Source organism: Terrapene carolina, unplaced genomic scaffold (genome assembly GCF_002925995.2).
Source record: "Terrapene carolina triunguis isolate 2854851 unplaced genomic scaffold, T_m_triunguis-2.0 Scaffold33891, whole genome shotgun sequence".
Lineage (NCBI taxonomy): Eukaryota > Metazoa > Chordata > Testudines > Emydidae > Terrapene > Terrapene triunguis.
The window spans coordinates 4,105,286-4,118,882 of NW_020698242.1; the positions used below are offsets into that span (position 1 = coordinate 4,105,286).

At 42.8% G+C, this 13,597-nt stretch overlaps 1 protein-coding gene across 1 annotated transcript in view; it reads left to right on the plus strand.

Annotated features, from left to right (window-relative positions):
* The window catches only part of LOC112109690 (synaptic vesicle membrane protein VAT-1 homolog-like), a 43,885-nt gene extending 30,675 nt beyond the window's left edge, over positions 1-13,210 (plus strand). The window contains exons 4-7 of the mRNA XM_026663608.1: positions 860-1,002; positions 8,537-8,640; positions 9,940-9,995; positions 12,965-13,210. Of these exons, the coding sequence (XP_026519393.1) occupies positions 860-1,002; positions 8,537-8,640; positions 9,940-9,995; positions 12,965-13,210 (549 nt within the window). The remainder of the gene's footprint in view (positions 1-859; positions 1,003-8,536; positions 8,641-9,939; positions 9,996-12,964) is intronic.
* Positions 13,211-13,597: the final 387 nt, after the last annotated feature.

Here is a 13,597-nt window from a genome sequence, read left to right on the forward strand (position 1 = left end):
TAAAAACCCACCCAAATGGAGGAAAATGACGGTACCAGGAAAACAGTGATATCCTGCTTGTTCATAAGGGCCCAGATCCATAAGGTATTTAGGTGCCTAACTCCCACTGGTTTTAATTAAATCAGTGGAAGGTAGGAACCTAAATACCTTGTGAGAACCTGGGCCTTAGAATCCTAAGTCTCATTGACTCTCAGTGAGACCTTAGCTCTTACTCAGTGCACCCAACGTAATTTTAAGTAAATGAGTTTTCCACTGCTCACATGCTTCTAGTGACACAAGTTACAAACGTGTTTGAAAGCTTTCAAAGCCTAAAGCTGCACCTCATACAGGTGAGCATAAGATCCACCGATCATTGTGGATTTCCCCAATGTATGCTAAAAAATCTGGCCTAAGATGCTGGCAAATGTCCATAGTAAACAAACTGGAAAAAAGTAGAAATATTTTTCTGATAATCCTTCAGTAATAATCATTTAGGTGCTACAGTAGCAGCAGTATGTAAATGTCTTTCATGCGAAAGTATCATTTTAAGTGGATGCTGTCCCTTTAATTGGAACATTTTACAATAGCTGAATTTACTTCAAAATACCATTGTGAAGGGGATATATATGTGTGGTAGTTTTTCCAGTATAATTTATCACTTGTTAAACTAATTTTATCCCCAAAGAATATTTTTCTGGATATGCGTGGGTTTACATCTGTTTTACTGTGTGACTGTAAAATGTCTGACCAGGATATAAAGAAAGTTTTTTGAAAACTGCATATGGCCAGCCCGGGATTTTATTGTATTATGAGTGAATTGGCAGGCAGAAATCAAGTAATTGACTTTGTCAGTGGAACTGATATAACAATATATTTGCAGGGTCAAGCCGTTGCTCAGCTCTGCTCAACGATCCCTAGTGTTACTGTTTTTGGAACAGCTTCCTCTTTCAAGCATGAAGCAATCAAAGATTCAGTAACTCACCTGTTTGACAGAAATGCAGACTATGTCCAAGAAGTAAAGAGGTAAGGGTTTTATTTTGATTATCAAGTAGTAGCTAGCACAGGGGTGGGCAAATTTTTTGGCCCGAGGGCCACATCAAGTTTCTGAAATTATATGGAGGGCCGGTTAGGGGAGGCTGTGCCTCCCCATACAGCCAGGCGTGACCTGGCCCCTCCCTCTCTCCAACCCCCCTGCTTCTCGTCCCCTGATGGCCCCCCCAGAACAGCTGCCCCATCCAAACTCCCCTGTTCCCTGACGGACCCCTGCCCCATCCACCCCCCAACCCCAGCTCCCTGTCCCCTGACCGCCCCTGGAACCCCCGTCCCTGACTGCCCCCTGCTGCCCCATCCAACCCCATCTCTCCTTCCTGACTGCCCTCCTGGGACCCCAGCCCCATTCAACCCCCCTGTTCCCTGCCCTCTGACCACCCCGACCCCTATGTACACCCCCGCCTCTATCTACACTACCTCCCACCGAACTGCCCTGCCCTCTGTCCAACTCTCCCTGCTTCCTGCCCCCTTACCGCGCTGCCTGGAGCACCAGTGGCTGGGGGCGCTACAGCCACACCACCCAGAGCACCAGGACAGGCAGCCACGCCGCCCAGCTGGAGCCAGCCACACCACCGTGCAGCACAGAGCACCGGGTCAGGTCGCGACTCTGCAGCTGTGCTGGCCTAGGAGCTTGCAGCCCCACTACCCAGAGCATTGTGCTGGCGGCGCAGTGAACTGAGGCTGCGCAGGAGGGGGAACAGCAGGGGAGGGGCCGGGGGCTCAGGGGCTGGGCAGGAGGGTCCTGCGGGTCGGATGTGGCCCGCGGGCCGTAGTTTGCCCAACTCTGAGCTAGCAAATTACTATGAAAAGTGAGTTAAGCATATATATGAGAACCGATTAAACAGGTTGGTTTTGGAACAATCACAGATCTAATCTAGATATTCTCTGTCTTTCCAATGAAAAGATAATTATAGCAAATCAGTATCTCCCTCTTCCTTTACGATCCAACATGGGCTTTATTGATCATGTTCACTTAGATACCTGCCACAAGCCAAAGGAATTAAATGAAAGAGAACAAAAAAATTGATTGGGGGAATCTAATCTCATATTATTTTCCTGTAGGCTGATAGTCTTTCATTATTGCTGTTCACTTTAGTAGATTTGGTGCAATTGATTCAAAATGTTTGGGAATTCTCTTGTGTGATTCTGTCTGTCTAGGTTCTTATACTGTGCAAACCGCTAGGATCTTGAGTTCTATGGTGTCTGATTGAATTGTGAATACTTAGATTTTGTTTGCTTTAATGTTAGTCATCTGGTAGCCTCTTGAAGTTGTCACCTAGGCTTCAGTTTCTTCAGAAATGCTTGCAGTTTTTTGGGTTAGTCTGATTAATCTTGGCTGCTAAGGGATATATTTGACAGGGAAAGTAAAGGAAATTTTCTCCAATTCTAGAAACAAATATTTGATGTCGTTGCTGTTTTCTAATTCTACTTTAGAAATAAAGATGATTTGTTGTGACATATGTCTTGAGTGCACTGATGCACTACCTCAATCAGCTGGAGGGAGCAAAAGAAATTTCTACGTCCATTGCACATGCACGCACCCCCGTAGTATGTTGTGTGGGTTCTCCATAAGGGATGCTGCATCAAAATATATGCAAAGTTTGTAGCTTATACCACCTTGGGTTGGGATCAGAGTGGATCTCAGCAGCTAAGCAGGCTCAGCGTGTAGATGGGATTTCCCCCAAAAAGAACATAGGCCACAGGAAGTAGTGTTGGGTATTCGGTAGGTGGCATGCTTCCTTCTCAATCATTGCTGCACCAGCTTGGTGTTGGGGGGGGGAAACCATGAGAACTTTTGGAGGAGTCTTCTTCATTCATGGCTGTTGAAGATCTTGTGGCACTCCCAGGGTCGGCTCCAGGCACCAGCTTAACAAGCAGGTGCTTGGGGCGGCCAAGGGAGAGGGGCGGCACCTGCGGCAATTCGGGGGCGGCAGGTCCCTCACTCCCTCTAGGAGCGAAGGACCTGCCGCTGAACTGCCACCGCCGATCGCGGCTTTTTTTTTTTTCCCCAATTGCCACCTCCGATTGCGATTGCGATCGCAGCTTTTTTTTTTGCTTGGGGCGGCAGAAATGCTGGAGCCGGCCCTGGGCACTGCCCTGTAAGATCAGGGTGTTTAGTCCCCATATCCTGACCTAATTCTAGTGTGGGAAGCACAGTGTAATTACTCACAAGTATTCTCTGCATTGTCAGCTGGATACAATATTCGTCACTCTTTCATCCTGCATGGGTTGAGTAGTCTGACTGTCTACTGTTAAACTCCCCTGTGGCAGCTGCACTTGGTACGCTGGGGTATGCATGTGAACGCTCTGTATCACCCCCTTAACACCTTTTCAACTCCCATTAAGTTCAGTGGCAAGGCTGTCCCTGACTTCAGGGGGTGTTGAATCAGGACCATAACAAAGGCCTTTTTACATCAGAAGAAAATTTCATTCAACATGAAGTTTCAATAGATGAGGAGAAGAGTTGTCTGGCAAAGGATAGCCGCCCAGCACCACCTCTTCAGCCCTGGACCGTTCACAGGACCTCACTTCACCCCCACTGGAAGCTGCTGGGGGTGAATTTTCACTGCCAGTGGGGAGCTGCTGTAGCATGATGGTCTGGCTCCTCTTCACTTCCCTCTGGAAGCAGTTGAAGCAGGCCAGGAGTCAGCTACTTCCCACTGTACTAGGGCCATTTGAACAAATGGGGTGAGGGGGCGCGAAATGTTCACAGAAATTTTTCACTCTTCAACATTTGACATTTTGAAGAAAATTTTCATCAGAATTCAAAACCAGCCCTTGCTCCTTATCCAGGGGACGCTGACTTCTCCTGTGCTCAACCAGAGGAAGATACAATCTCCTTGGAATGCCCCACTCCCTATGGTGGTAGGTGGTCATTGTTCTGTTCCAAGGGATTATTACAGTGGAACCCAGTTATAGTGGAGAGAAACTTTGCTACATGGGGTCCATTAAAATGCCTGGCAGCAATTTGTAACTTTCCCTGTGGTTTACTACTAGTGGATTTTCCCCTGTGATCAGTCCACAGGGTGTGTGATTTGAGGCCATTTGGAATAGAAGGTAAAACATACATGCGAAATGTTACATTTCCTCTTTGTTTGCTGTGACTATGCTGGCAGGGTGATGAGTGTGTCACTGAAATGTAGGTGGTAGAGCTGTGGAAAATCAAAATGTCCATCCCATGGGAAATGCCAATATTTTGAATTTTTGGTTTTGTCCCAAATCAGGAAATGGAAAATGTTGATCGTGCAGAAACTGGATTTTCCATTGGCAAAAACATTTTGATGGAAAATTCCTGACCAGCTCTAGTAGATAGATGGCTTGGTTGCCAGAGTGCAGTGGCTCTACTTCAAAGTCTGTTTTATATCAAAATCCTGAAGTAACAATGACTGGGATGATGTTTACAATAAAGATACATTCACTGCCCTGATTACATTCCGAAAGGGTACGTTAAGTATCATGTGTTTACAAATGAATGCTCATCAAACTGCGTAGCTGTAGAAAAAATTATTGTGTTCACTGTTGTTGAGCACTGCCGATCCCTGGATATTAGAGAGAGAAGGTGGCTTTTATTGGACCAAGGCCTGTTTGGTGAAAGAGAGAAGTTTTTGAGCACACAGAGCTGAGCAGACCTGAAGAAGAATTCTGTGTATCTCAGTAACTTCTCTTTTTTCACCAACAGAGGTTGGTCCAATAAAAGATATTACTTTACCCCCCTGGAGAAATTATTGGCCCACAAAAATCAGCAGTGTCTAACTGTTACACTACTAAGGGAAGAAGTCTCATGTTTTGTGGCTCTTTGTAATGTGTTTCCAGCAGACATTTGAGAGCTTTATCTCTGTTTTCTGAGGAAAATGAAAAATTCTTTATAAGTCATAAAGCTTTCCCTGTTCTCTGACTTTGTCTAATTGCAGTTAGGCAATTGCAAGAGGTATGGTCATCACAAGCTAATAGTTGCTTTGGGGGATTAGAAACTGTTGACTGCACCTTATGCCTTTGATAGTCCCCAGGGTATAATTATCCTAGAATAATGTGCCAGTAGTTTGTGTAATTGTTTAATTAAAGAGAACAGGTAAATAATTTACAACTACTAGGGTTATTTACTTGGTTATAAAGTAGAATAGCAGGTTTTAGTCAAACTGGAGGCGGGCGCTCACAGGTTTAGTTAGTGCAGAGAAATGTGAAATCAGATCTTGTTACTGGCAACATTAGAGTAACTAATATTTCTCTCTCTTTTTTAAAAAATAGCTCCAAACGTTATCGGGTTATATTTTTGCACCTGAAAAAAGATAGTGGGTTTTTTGGCTGGTAAACAGGGCCGGCTCCAGCAAAAAACAAAAAAAGCCGCGATCGCAATCGCGACCACCAGCGGCAATTGGGGGGGAAAAAAAGAAGCCGCGATTGGCGGCGGCAGTTCGGCGGCAGGTCCTTCACTCCTAAAGGGAGTGAGGGACCTGCCGCCCCCGAATTGCCGCAGGTGCCGCCCCTCTCCCTTGGCCGCCCCAAGCACCTGCTTGTTAAGCTGGTGCCTGGAGCTGGCCCTGCTGGTAAATCCTGAGCTATAGTTCAGAAATGCTTGCAAACAAGGTTATCTATTGGAACCATATAAAATTTCAACTCCTCTGCTGCACAAATTGTAGCCATATTCTGCCCTTGGATTCATGTGGATGGCTCCTGTTGACTTCTCTCTAAGCTTGGTTTGACTAGTGCAGGGACCTAGTAGATCAGAGATCCAAAACGGAATTATGTCCATGATCTGACACTTAAAAACATACTATCTGAGGAGAAGTGAGATAGAAAATGACCCATTTCCCCTTTTTTACTTTGCTTGATGAATGCAGAAGCAGCCCTCCCCTGCCGTGTGACACCCATTCACACTCAAATCTATACCCACAAATCCATTTAGCATGCTGCAATTTTTGTGTAGGCCCTTCCATAGAAGGATCAATTTGGCTATTCAACCCTTGCCAGGCTGAAAGGCGTACACTGTTCAAGTCTGAGCAGCAAAGCCCGAATGAGCACAAACTCTAGGGCTCAGATTCAGTATGAATTGCCTTTGATGAGGAGGTCGATTGTTCTTCTACCAAATGGACAATTCTCTCTTAAACTTGGTTGTAGCTAAATGGAATTCTAACATGACTGGGCCAGTAGGCATAGATTTGAGCCATGTTTGAACAAGCATTATTTAGCTAGATAAGGACATTATGTAAACTAGAGTATGACATTAGATCACTGTTTAAAAACCTCAGCTATAACCTCAATTCTTATCCAGGCTAGAGCATGGTTGTTATAACCATCTATACTGGTTGGCCAAATTATCTTAGGATCCTGATAGGCCCATGTTTTAACCATCAGTTGAAAACTCTTAAGATCTGTGGAGACAGGGTCAAAACTATTGAATCGCGGCCCCTGTGGGGTTTGCTGTGTAAAAGTGAGTTAGCATAGTGATCTTCATTGTAGTTGTAATGACTAAAGGCTAGATTGTGCCTCTATACGAGAGAAACTGCGTAGGTGGTAAGAAACTCCGTAAGATTCTCCACTGAGTTTCTTTTGAATTCTTCTATCTGGGTGATTGGGTTTGCCCTCTTGTTGATAAAGCAAGGGGCTTGACCCCCACCCCACCCCCACGCACCTTTGAATCCTCCAAATTAGCATGGAATCCCCAAGATGCAATGAAGCCCAGGATGCTCCAGTGCTGCCCCTGTGCATGTGATCTAGGTTGCCTCCAACCCCATTGTGCACTCCCTGACCCCCCACTCACCCACACACATGAGCCTCTCAGTGCCTCCATGATGCCCCTTTAACGCTTAAAGTAGTTTTCACCATAAAGAGGGGACAATACAGCTCAAGGCTGTATTCTTTACTACAATACATATTCCACCAGCCTATGCATGGATACCCAAACCCTTGGAGACTAGGGCAGGAGTGATGGTACCCTGTGCCCCCCTCCACAGAAAAGAGGAGACCCACCCATGGATGATTCCTTCCATGCACACAGGTGAATTAGTAACTTCACTTGGAGCCAAACTGTATACATCTGGCACCAGCCCTATAAATCTTTTTGTACCCTAACCTATTTCTGTTCTTACGACAACTGTGAGTGCCTGCCATCGTTACCGGGGTTACAAATTTAGTATTTGTTTCTAGTGTGGAAACTATAGATTTCAAGTTTCTCTCTGAATCTGCATGGGGGATGAATGAGAGTGTATCATATAGAATTATTTGTTTCCCTGAAGAAATTCATACCTAAGAGCTGTTTTCATAAGCACCAATACATCCCCATGTGTCTGAGGGTAGACTCAGCCCCTAGTCACCTCACTAGCGTTTTTGCACTGGATTGTCATCTCTCACTGGCTTCCCACTAGTGTAACTATTGACCTCAGTGAAGTTACTCTTGATCTACACTGGTGTGAGAAAAGAATTGAGACTGTTTACTTGAATGACACATGAAGAGGATTGGACTGTATTGTGAGCAAACGCTCCCACCGCACTTCTGCTGCATGGTCGATATCTTCTATGAAGTAGACCAATGCTGTTATTACAGTCGTCCATTCCCATGATCCATGCTCTAGTCTTTCACAGGCCTCTCTGACTTACATAAACACTTGATTTATTTTCATAACCTCCCTATTTTAGATTCTCATCTTGCCCTGTAAAATAGTTGTTGTGATAAAATAATGATTTTCTCTCTCCCAACTATCCACTGTGCCAGAGATTAACAGTATATAATTTCTACTTTCTCATGTTCTGCTTCTTTCCCTCAGTTCTGGTTACAACACTCATTGCTCAGACAGACAAACATATTTTTATCATCCTGTAATATACTATCCCAGTCGAATCTCAACAAAGCCAAACTTCTCTTTCCTCCATAATTATCTGTACCACCTAGAGCATTCTGACCACTCCACTAAACTCTTCTTCCTCATTCATTTTTCCAGAAGAAAGAAATAAACAAAAATAGTGTAGCTAACCAATCATTTACTAACACTTGGCTTTTTTTGCTGCGACTCCTTTCCCATCTCACATATGTATGTTTAGTTCAGGCCAGATTCTGACATCTTTACTCACATTGAGTAGTATGTTACTCCACAAATAATGCCATTAACTTCATTGAGATTGATTGTGGAGTAAGATACTACTTAATATGACTGTGTGTGGCAGTGCTGAGACTCTAGGCCAAGTTTTTCGAACGTGACTATTGATCTTGGGTGTCTCCATTGCTGCATACCCAAGTGGAGACGCCTGGTTTTCAGAGGGTGAATGCTAAGCACTTTCGAAGAATTGGGTGTTCTTAAAATGGCTCCAGTTGTGTACTTTGTAACTGAGATGCTCAAAATCACCAGTTGCTTTTGAAAATCTTAACATTCGATAATAAACTCTTCCGACTCCTTTCTGAAGTGCCTTTCAAACTGTGGGTGCTATGTAAACAATAATCCTATAGTAGACCAGTTAAAAGAAATGAAGTCTTGAGTCCTGTTGCAATGTGAAATTTTCCCTCCTTGTGTCTTAGAATCTCAGCAGAAGGAGTAGATATCGTTCTGGATTGTCTATGTGGAGAAAATACTGGAAAAGGCCTCAGTCTTCTCAAACCACTTGGGACTTATATTTTATATGGTGAGTAAAAACAAAACAATTAGAAGTTTATTTCAAAAATACCAATTTGCCAACCTCTTCCAGCAGCATGGGGACACCCTTTAAAACATCCAAACTACTAAGTTCTCCCTGGGGAGTATGAAGAATGTATCTGTCATGTTACACTTTGTCAGTTCAATCATTTCTATTCAAGAGTTTCTAAGGATCTGATTCATAGGCTAAAAAATTAGGAGAAGCTAGTTGCTCCAAAGCAAGTTGTTTTTTCAAAATATCTAAAGGCGGAACTGGCTATATGGTTCAGATAGTTGACTCACTTAGTCACATAGAAGGAATAAGTTTGGAGAGCAACTTTGGATCTCTTATTCCTCAGGACGCAGGAAGCTAGCAGTTTGGCAGTAGTAACCGTAGTATAATGCATGGAACCAGGGCCGCCGAGAGCGGGTTCGGGCCCTGGTGAAAAAATTTTTACGGGCCCCCCAGCAAGGGCGGACCGGCTAAACAGGGCCGACGGGGGGGGGGAAAGCCGGGCCCCGGGCCCCCTTCCGGACCGCCGGGCCCCAGTAATTTGTACCGGCTTCCCCCCCGCTCTCGTCAGCCCTGCATGGAACTGTAGAAAGAGAGTAATTCAGGAATGACTTCATTTGGTCTGACACCAAGCTGTGCAAGCTGAATCCAGACTTCTAAATCTCACACTTTAGAGCCTCAACCTGTACCACTGGCCACTCAGCATATTTAATAATAGAAATTGCTTCCCTATAACTCTGCCTACCTGCCACATAACTTACTGCTAATGAAACCGCAACATCCCCAGCCTCTGTGAGAGGAGAGTTAGAGACTACACATCTCTGAAGACTAAGAGAGAGGGGAAGTCTATATGGTTATAGCTACCACCTAGCTGCTAAACTATAGTGGTAGAGAGGAAACTGTAATGGGGAGGAAGAGATTTGCTATCAAAATATCTAATATTATCTAGTCTGCTTGTCTATGAACATCTGTCTGAGAGGCTCAATTGGTGGTTTTTCTGATCTCAGAAATAATGAAAGCTTATCTGTCATTTTGTTATGAACAAATCTTTCTTTTGTTCCTGAAATGTGTAGGATGCTATCAACTTGACTTCTTTGATTGCTGTACCAATGATAAAAGGAAGGGCATCATTAAAGCTTATGCAATTTGGGGAAAAAACTAAGAAGAATTTTTCCAAAGCACAAATAGAAATGTTTTTATTTTTTATTGATTTATTTTTAATGCAGACAATTAAATGGCCTCATTCACTGGCATGTTATAAAGGGTGTTTACATTTATGTGATCTCTTTTTTTCAGGTTCATCTAATATGGTTACTGGGGAAACAAAAAGCTTCTTTAGCTTTGCAAAATCAGTAAGTATAGTACTCCTGTGGTTCTGTTATACTGCACTGATTAGCATTTATCTCCTAAACCCGTTATTTTTAGCAGCTTAGTTCATCTTTACCAACACCAACCTAATTTGTCTCTATTCCATTGTTTACTAACTCCAACATATAACATCACACTAGTGCAAATGAAGAGTGGTAAATCTAGCGTGGCCTGATATGTTTTTCTTTTGGTACGACAGCTAGACAGGAGTCTGCTCAGTATGCAATAAATATTTGAGTTGCCAATAATCTGTGTAAAGTCATTTTATATCTTAGACCAAACTAAACCATCCATTTATTTTCTGACCTGGTAGTAGCATATCATATCCACTATACAACTGTACTCCCAGGGGGTTCTTTCCTTCTCTAATGTGGCTGCACAATTATGTGAATTCAAGGATATACTTGAGTCACAGGGCTCAGCTGACGTTCCGTCATCTCTAAGAGTCTTAGGAATTAATTGAGCCGTACAGGGTATGTCTACACTAGAGTGTGATTACACCTCATGTAAACACACCCAAGCTAGCTTTAATCTAGTTTACTCAGACACCAGAGCAGTGAAGCCTCAGCAGTTCACGAGTAACTACGTGGCTTCTGGGTGGGCTTGTACAGTCCACACTGAAGTGTGTGGTACCATGGCTTCGCTGCTTTGGCACCCCAACTAGCTAGATTAATGCTAGCTTGGGTTGTCTACATGAGCTGCAATCACAAACCATGATTGCAGAATAGACACCCACTGAAATGTATGCTTCAATTCTTATGGTGCTGTCTTACCCTTTTCACTGATGTTGTGAACAAACTAAAAGCTGAAGTATTAATAAATTATTCCCTGGCCTGTTACAAGTAATGAACAAATCTGTTCAGACAATTCACAAACAGAAAAAAGGCCAAATCTGTCATAAATTGTTTGCAAGGAAAAGTTCAACCACCTCAAAAAGTGATTCCTTCAGATATGAGGAAAAAGGACACAAGCTACTAATCAGAGATCCACCACACACAATTTATCTGCTAAAAATTCATCAACACCTCATACCAGCAACCCTTTTTCCCAGAAGAAATTAACTTCAAATATCTCTATGCAGCTAAAATCAGGATATATCAAAGTCCCCAATAAGAGAGACTCAGAGACTTTACCTCCTATTTGTTCTATCTCACATAATGGCAAGGGCTAAAATGTGCAAAGATCCTTGTAATTAGATGCAAACATAGAGCTGAAATAGTCTGAAGAAATTCCTGTCACCGTTAAAAACTATATTATCTCCAAAGAAAATATCTACCTGCGAACCTACAGAAAAAGATATTGTGAGTGCTGAAACAACCTGGTCTGGTTAGTTTGACATAATGGGGACAATTGGGAAATACAAGACCAACATATCCATTAAGTTATTCTATTGTCTCTGTCGCTGCCTTGGTTTGTTTTTGAGCCTAAGACTAGGCAAGCTTCACACTGCACATGTAAATAAGTTAAGGAGACAGGTCACCACATGTTTTTCAATTGGTAGTGTAGACAACCCTGGTAGAAATTGAAATTGGCTCCCACTGGTACCATCTAGAGCAGCTACTGTAGGTTTTGGAAGAAAGCAACAGTTACATTGGTTCCTTGAGCTACTGGTTCTCCATCTGAAACCAAGGGAGGTCTCGAGAATGAGACTTGTTGAGGATACTAATGCAATCCACTAGGGGGGGCTATACTGTTCCATAAACAGCTTAAAACCTTGGTATCTAAATAAGTGTGCTGCACATTGCAATTGTCTTGAAACCAGGTTCCCTGGAGCTACTGTGATAACTAACTGTATGGAAGTTATAGGCTAAAACAAAAGCCTTGATCAACATGTCTAGGCCTATGTTACAAAGCCTTAAACCAGAATGACTCAATAGCTGCTTTGTAATGGATACTGGAGGGAATAATACCACCTCTGGAAACTGAAAAGGCAATCAAAGGGAATATTTAATCAAAATATTAAGTAGTGCATTGAATTGTTCATAAAAATGTAAACTGCTTTTTTATGCTAATCTAATTAACCCTGTGAAAATTAAGTTACCAAAAACCATAAGAACTTTTTTAATTAAAATTTTGCCCACTAGAATAAAACTCGCTAAGATGTGGGATCTCGCTCACAAGGGTGCCCTGGAGCTACAGTAGACAAAATAACATCATTAGAGATAATGCAAGACTCCCAAACATATCAATGTACAAGACTTCAGCAGGAGCTAGACAGAGAGGCAAGAGCAGCAGTAAGGTTTACATGGGATTTTTGGTGGGATGGGTTATAGGGGGCAGTAGGGTTAAGAGGTTTTACAGAGGGGTTACATGGTTTCCCTAAGGTAACAAAGGAAGACTGTGGCAGAGCCACAAATAGAATTCAAGACTCCTAAATCCTGCCCCTTAGTCACAGGATTATCCATCCTCCCAATTGTCTACGTTTGCCTCAGAAACTTGCATTTGACCTCACATGCAAATCCAGTAGCTACATGTCTGTCTACCCCCATTTCTTTGTGCAAACCTTGTGGCTAAAAGAAGACCACTCTGGAAATTTTTGGAATTTGGGCACAAAAAGCAAACAAGTGTATTTTATGCCCATTACTCTACATCAGACAGTTCAGTTTTCCATGCAGCTATTTCCTCATACTGTGCCTTTCTGCTGCTATTGTTCACACTTTTCTTTCATGAATCTTCTCTCCTTCACCCTAGCCCTTGAGCTGTCAGCAAAACAAAAGTGCCTCTGTATTTTTGCCTTGTTTTTTCTCAAAATCCATGAAGTTAAAGGGCTTTTGATCAAGTGCTGAGTCCTGTTTGCAGAGAACCTTTATTCTATGTTGGGTTACATCTCCCATGGGAGAATAAACACATCTAGATCCCTGATAAGCTCTTTGCATACACTGTAATATTGTGAACCCTTTGGCCTATGTGTTAGTTTGTTCTTGTAACCTTCATGTCATTTGTTCCTCTCCAGTGGTGGCAGGTTGAGAAAGTGAACCCTATCAAGCTGTACGAAGAGAATAAAGTCATTGCTGGATTTTCTCTGCTAAATCTACTTTTCAAACAGGGCCGAAGTGGCCTAATTAAGGGTATAATGGACAAACTCATAACACTGTACAATGAGAAGAAGATCAAGCCTCTGGTTGATTCGTTATGGGCCCTGGAAGAGGTAGGAAAATGGCTCCCCCCGCCCCTCTTATTTCTTAAATTCATAAAGTAAATGGTTATTTTGAAATATGAAATCAGAGTGAGTAAACTATTTACAGTAACTAATTTATCCAACACATTTTGCTTTTACTTCTGTGTGTGAATTGTTTGCAAAAACCCTGACAGTCTCACATTTTTTTGTTATCAAGAGTTATGCACACATTTCTACAATGAATAATTTTTGGTTTGCAGAGGATCTGTTCCTAGTTTGTTGCAAATACTCATAATGTATGAAGTGATGGATAGTCACATGGTATTCTTTCTGTTTCATGATTGGGTGAATTGTCTAACTAGCCAATGCAGCATGAATTGCAGATGTTATAGTTCAGGGGTCGGCAACGTTCGGCACGCGGCTCGCCAGGGTAAGCACCCTGGCAGGCCGGGCCAGTTTTATTTACCT